We start from the raw sequence: 6,000 nt of genomic DNA on the forward strand, positions 1-6,000 counted from the left end.
GTGCAGAGGTTTGCTGTTGTCCAGGTCCCAGGGAGAAAATTGGGTCCCCATTATTATTACATTGGTGCATTGGTGCCCTCTTCAGATAACGTGAATGAAATAATGTGAGTGACTTACGAGCAGGGAGATCGTTATGGGGCCCTTAATTATCCACAGGATGAAAGGATTTTCTCTGTCGTCCCAGCATCTGCACACACACACACACACACACACACACACACACACACACACACACACACACACACACACACACACACACACACACACACATTAATATGCAATGAATAACAGGAAAAAACAGTTCACGGTATGGAACGGCAATATTCTCAACATCTCCATCATATTGGTGATTTATCATACTAATGTTGCCAGCCGTCTCTTTACCTTTCAGCCTCTCAACCTTTCAGTTAATGTGTTTGTGAGTGTGTGTGTGTGCGCGTGTGTGTGTGTGTGTGTGTGTGTGTGTGTGTGTGTGTGTGTGTGTGTGTGTGTGTGTGTGTGTGTGTGTGTGTGTGTGTGTGTGTGTGTGCGCGTGTGCGCGCGCACTCATGCACGCATGTGTGTGTATGAGTGATTGACAACTGTAATAAAATTAGACGCACTGCCTGTTGTCATAGAAATTTCTTGCCAGGACCCAAATGGTAAGCACTATGGATGGAACACCTGGGGAAAACAAACCAAACACAGCATGGGTTGTACAGACAGACAAGCATCTTGCAGTTCACACATTTGCTCAGAGGTGACCTGTAACATATATATTAAACCCATATTTCACACTATACTTGTCAGCGAGCCCTCAATGGTGCTCAGACGTGCTTTCAAGGACTAGATCAACCACATGTCAAATCTTATTGCCGTCATCTCAGTTTTTTTTTCAGTTTAAATGTTCCTTAATTTACCCTATCGCGCCGGATGCATCATCTATGATGCATCAAATTCAAAGCCCTCTCCACGCTGACACAAAAAAAATCCATCTCAAAAACATCCTGCGTGTCATTTCCAAACGTCCTGCAGTACGCGGAAACCGCCACAAGAGAGCAGCGGTCAACAACAAGTTTATCACAGCTCGGCGAAAAATGCAAAAATGGAGTAGAAGCGGTTTCCCTGACCGACGCTGAGATATCGACAAATTGCAAAAGGTTTGTGTACAAATTTCCGAAATATAACTCTACATTCTTTAATTTGAACACTTGTTTTGTGCAATTAATCAAGGAAGAGTTTATATTTTTACACCGTGTTGCAGAGAGATCGTGCTAAAACTGATGAGACATATAAGCACCATCCGGCGGTGGCAGGAAGTCAGCCATCAATGCATTTGCTCCATAGGGAAACTTACAAAGCATACCACGACGATCGTTTAACAAAACACACAAGTTGTTTTACTTCAAGACAAAGATATTGCCTTAAGAAACACGTTTTACTTGCGATTTTGAAAATGTAATGCAAAATGTTGAAATTATGATCTCGTAAAAAATGCATTGAAGTGAATGGAGAAATGGTCCAATTGTAGTAATGGACCCATATATTCAAATTACACATCAAAAATGAATAATGATCTATATTACACTCATAAATAGGTTGTTAAGCATTCGATCAGCTATGTTTTTACATAGATTTAAAAAAATTACCCAACCAGGCTGTGGGAAATGTAAAATATGGTCCTGCTAAAACAAGGATAGGCTTAAAAAAATGGCAGGATCTCACTAAATATTTAAAGATAATCCTCAAATTAAATTGTCTGACAACTTTTTTTAATTAAAAAAAAGATGCAAATGCAAGTCATTTTTCAATGGTCATGAAATTGGAATTTTCATTCCCTTTAAAGCCTGATGCATCATATATGATGCATCAAATATCTCAGTGACCTTAACAAAATTTTGATTTTTTTTTTTACATTTCTTATAAGGGACCAATATTGAAGCAAATTCCAAAAAAATATAATTTTCTCTCATTGCTTTCATGGTTCAGGTTTCACAGGGTTAATTTAATGTTTTTTTGCTGTTGTTTCTTCAAAGTGGTTTTCTTGCACTGCAGACAGAGGGCTGCGTGTCTGGTTGTCAGCCACAGTACTAGATGTGCCTGTTCCATAAAGTCTTGCCAAAAGAGTACTGTTTATAATTAGCCTGGTGGGTAACTCTGACACATTTACAGACATGTTGATTAATGTTCACTGTTCAATCCTGTTCAACAAATCCTGTGTAGAAAAAACAAGCCCTACTTAGCATTTGCACTTGGTTGGTATATTTCCTGTGCACTTTGTATCTGCTAGTAATGTTGGCCATGATTATGTCCTCATTTGTCAGTTGCTTTGGTTAAGAACAGTCTGCCAAATGCAATACTATGTAATATAATGTTCAATTTATCAATTTATCAATCAATCAACCAATCAATCAATTAATCAACCTATCAATCAATCAATTACTCAATCAGTAAGTCAGTCAATACATCAATCAATGAAAAAAAGAAGAAAAAAGAAGTAATCCTGTCGAGTACCTACCCCATCCGGTGAGGATATACCACCAGAAGTACTTGCTCTGTGAGACGAAGGCCATGGCCAACAGGGTCTGCAGGTAGACCCCCTCCACTAGCAGCCAGAAGTAGTTTGCCAGGATGCAGAACTCAAAGAAGGCCACCGCACACTTGCACGCCACCTGGCAAAGACCAAACAAAGGACAAAGGAATCACTTCCGAGACCCATGTCCAACAGTGTAGGTTTGGTTTGGAAGTTGGTGGTGACAAATTGTCCAGGGTTCATATTTTCGCAATTTATTGTGCTATAAAGTAGTAGGGACACTTTAGGATAATCTCAGAAGTGGTATGGACACCGCACACTTGCACGCCACCTGGCGTAGAATGTGCAAGTAGAGAATGTGCACACGTCAGCAGGGGAGCCGCTAAAAATGTTGGGCCCCATGAAAGATTCAAATTTTCGCCGCCCAAAATGACAAATAATGTTATCAACATCCTTCCAGGGACCTTGTCAATGCTGTCGGGCCCTTAGAATCTGTACACCTTTCCCCCCTTCGCGGCACAGGTGCTGGATGAAACAAAATAACTTAAAGTAAATAATAAATGTCCGCAACACTGTTAATGCTCCCAAATCTTTAATGGCACAACGTTTTGGATGCTTAGTCCTTCATTAGGCTGCAATTGATGAAGGAAGGACTAAGGCAGTGGTTCCCAACCTATGGGTCGGGACCCAACTTATGGGTCGCCAAAGATCCACAGGGGGTCGCGGAGCCCTCGTGATTTTAAGGGGTTTCATTTTAAATATATATATTGCCCATGTTGAATAAATGACAAAGCATTTAACTAATAAATGCATAGAAGCAACAAATTGTAAGTGCTACATTAAACATTTATTCTATATTTGACCAAAAAATTAGTTTCCACAGGAAACAGAGGGCATCTTGTGACTCCGTCTCGTGCGGGCGCTCGCGTGGTTGGGTCACCAAAGCTTACAATAGTAGAAACATGGGTCCCTTAAGAAAAAGGTTGGGAACCACTGGACTAAGGTACAAAATGCTGTGCCATTAAATAACTGGGAGCATTAACAGTGTTGCGGACATTTATTATCTGCTTAAAGACCAAAGCAGGGCAAAGAAATCACTTCTGAGACCCATGTTCACATTAATGCGAATACATATGAAAACACATATACTGTCATTTCTCCGTTTACACCTCTCGTCCACACTAATACACTGTACCTCTAATAAATTACAACAATGAAAACAGAGCTTTTTGAAAACAACTGCTGAAGTGGAGAAATCTGAAATGATGCATTCCTTAATCACAAGTGCAGTGAATTTCATCTAGAAGATTTCTAGAGTGAAGGAGACCAGCATTATGGAAAACATGTGTTTTGTTCTACTGCACTGTTATCTACCCACCTCTGCAGTGAAAGCAACGTTTTGAGGAATTTAGATATCCCCTCTCCATTGCCTGTGTGAAATTACTTACAACAGAACGGTTTCTAAATTACATATTATTGCCTTTAAAGTGAATGTGAAACTGGATTTGCTGGGTTGTATTTTATATTGACATTATGGCAAGCTATAACTGGCATGCCTTGACTGGAAATAAAAAAAGATATTGCTGCCATATCCAGGTCAGTATTTCCATAACGTGCATCTTTTACTCTGTTTGATGGTGAGTTAATGATGTGAAAGAGGGCCACAATCACTTCTACACACACTGCAACGGCACTTTTCTATCTCTCCTTTCTCACTATCCCCCTGTGTGTGTGTGCGTGTGTACGTGTGTGCGTCCGTGCGTGCGTGCGTGTGTGTGCGTGTATGCATGCGTGTGTGAGTGTGCATGCGTGTGTGAGTGTGCATGCGTGCGTGCGTGCGTGCGTGCCTCCCTTTCTCTCTTCATCATCCTCTCTGGATCACCCTCGCCCCCTCACTCCATCTCCCAATGATAAGGTATATATGGTTATAGTATATGTAGTATATGGGCTATTTCATTGTCACTTTAGAGAGAGGAATCGCCTCAGTATTTGCCCATTGGATACTACATGGACAACACAAAGAACCAACTAAACATTAAATCTCAATTAAAAAAAAAAAAAGAAAACGTATAGAGTCTGGTCAAATGTACAAAAATACGCAACTTTCAGTAAATATTAGTACATAGCTACAGACAGACAGACAGATACAGTACATTTGTTTGTGCAAACACATTGTGTGTGTGTGTGTGTGTGTGTGTGTGTGTGTGTGTGTGTGTGTGTGTGTGTGTGTGTGTGTGTGTGTGTGTGTGTGTGTGTGTTTGTGTGTTTGTGTGTGTGTGTGTGTGTGTGTGTGTGTGTGCGCGCGCGTGCGTGCGTGCGTGCGTGCGTGCGTGTGTGCGTACGTGCATGCGTGCGTGGGTGTATGCGTGCCTGTGTGTGTGTGTGTGTGTGCATGTGTGTGCAATGCATGCGTGTCCGTGGTGTCTGCGTGTTAACTCTCACCGTGGACATGGCACAGTCGTGTGTCAAGTCGAGTGTTTCATCCGAGGTGAGCACGGCGTCCTTGATGAAGACGGCGCTGGCCCGCAGGATGAAGGAGACGAAGAGGTTGATGTGGATGTAGTTCCTCATGCAGTGGAACTTCCTGTCAAGGGCAGGTGGTTAGTTAGCGCTAGCGCAGGGATTCTCAAAGTGTGTTTCGGGGACCACTGGCGGTCCGCCGCCCGCGACAGAGCTCAGGTGGTGTGCAAGGGGATTTCTATTTTTCTTAGACAAGCTAGCAGTAGGCTATATTTGTAACATCATTACAAAGCTAAACATAGTTGAAGTCATATTTTCACCACAATACGTGATCTGCATCGAAATTAGCAGTGTCAAATTAGCACACGTCAACTGTCAATTCAGGTGACAGGGGGCCCCTGAACATTTTTTGGGGGGACAAAGTGGTCCTCGGTTGGAAAAAGTTTGAGAAACACTGTGCTAGCGCCATCGCCTCTTGTCAAGGCCATGTGGTTAGTTAGCACTATCGCTAAAGCTGCTCTTGCTGCTGCGGTGCTCCACTTTTAGAGCTGACGGGCGTACAGGGCTGGACTGGTCATCTGGCATACAGGGCATTTTCCCGGTCAGCCAACAATCCTCAGGGGCCAATGCTGTTGATTCTGTTGTTGTTTTTGTTTTCGTTCTTTTCCATTAGATTAGAGACTCATGATCCACCATTTGGAAGGTGTGGCCCATTGGTCCATTTTTAACACAGAAAATGGACTGTGCCACACCATCGCAGAAAAGGTTGTCGAAATAGTCTCGTAGTAAAGCAGATGAACTGTGATATGGGCTGGACTACATCACAAAAATGCACGGGCCGTATTTTTCTCCCAGTCCAGCCCTGCTGCGGTAATTATAACCACACGGCTATGTAGAGCACAATCATTTTTTTTTCCATTTAACAAATAATGTTGCTGTTTTGTTTACAGTCAGGAAGGAGATGGGACTTTGACTCAAACGCTTGGTAAAAAAAAGAACAAAAAGCATTTAAGTGTGCAGACATTTTT

General features: G+C 42.2%; 1 protein-coding gene across 1 annotated transcript in view; it reads right to left on the reverse strand.

Annotated features, from left to right (window-relative positions):
- ghrhra (growth hormone releasing hormone receptor a) overlaps window positions 1–6,000 on the reverse strand; it is a 52,195-nt gene that overhangs the window by 21,125 nt on the left and 25,070 nt on the right. The window contains exons 6-9 of the mRNA XM_063192941.1: window positions 4,955–5,096; window positions 2,498–2,651; window positions 603–663; window positions 118–187 (exon numbers count right to left, since the gene is read on the reverse strand). Of these exons, the coding sequence (XP_063049011.1) occupies window positions 118–187; window positions 603–663; window positions 2,498–2,651; window positions 4,955–5,096 (427 nt within the window). The remainder of the gene's footprint in view (window positions 1–117; window positions 188–602; window positions 664–2,497; window positions 2,652–4,954; window positions 5,097–6,000) is intronic.

The sequence above is a fragment of the Engraulis encrasicolus genome, unplaced genomic scaffold (assembly GCF_034702125.1).
Source record: "Engraulis encrasicolus isolate BLACKSEA-1 unplaced genomic scaffold, IST_EnEncr_1.0 scaffold_27_np1212, whole genome shotgun sequence".
In the NCBI taxonomy this organism is placed as follows: Eukaryota; Metazoa; Chordata; class Actinopteri; order Clupeiformes; family Engraulidae; genus Engraulis; species Engraulis encrasicolus.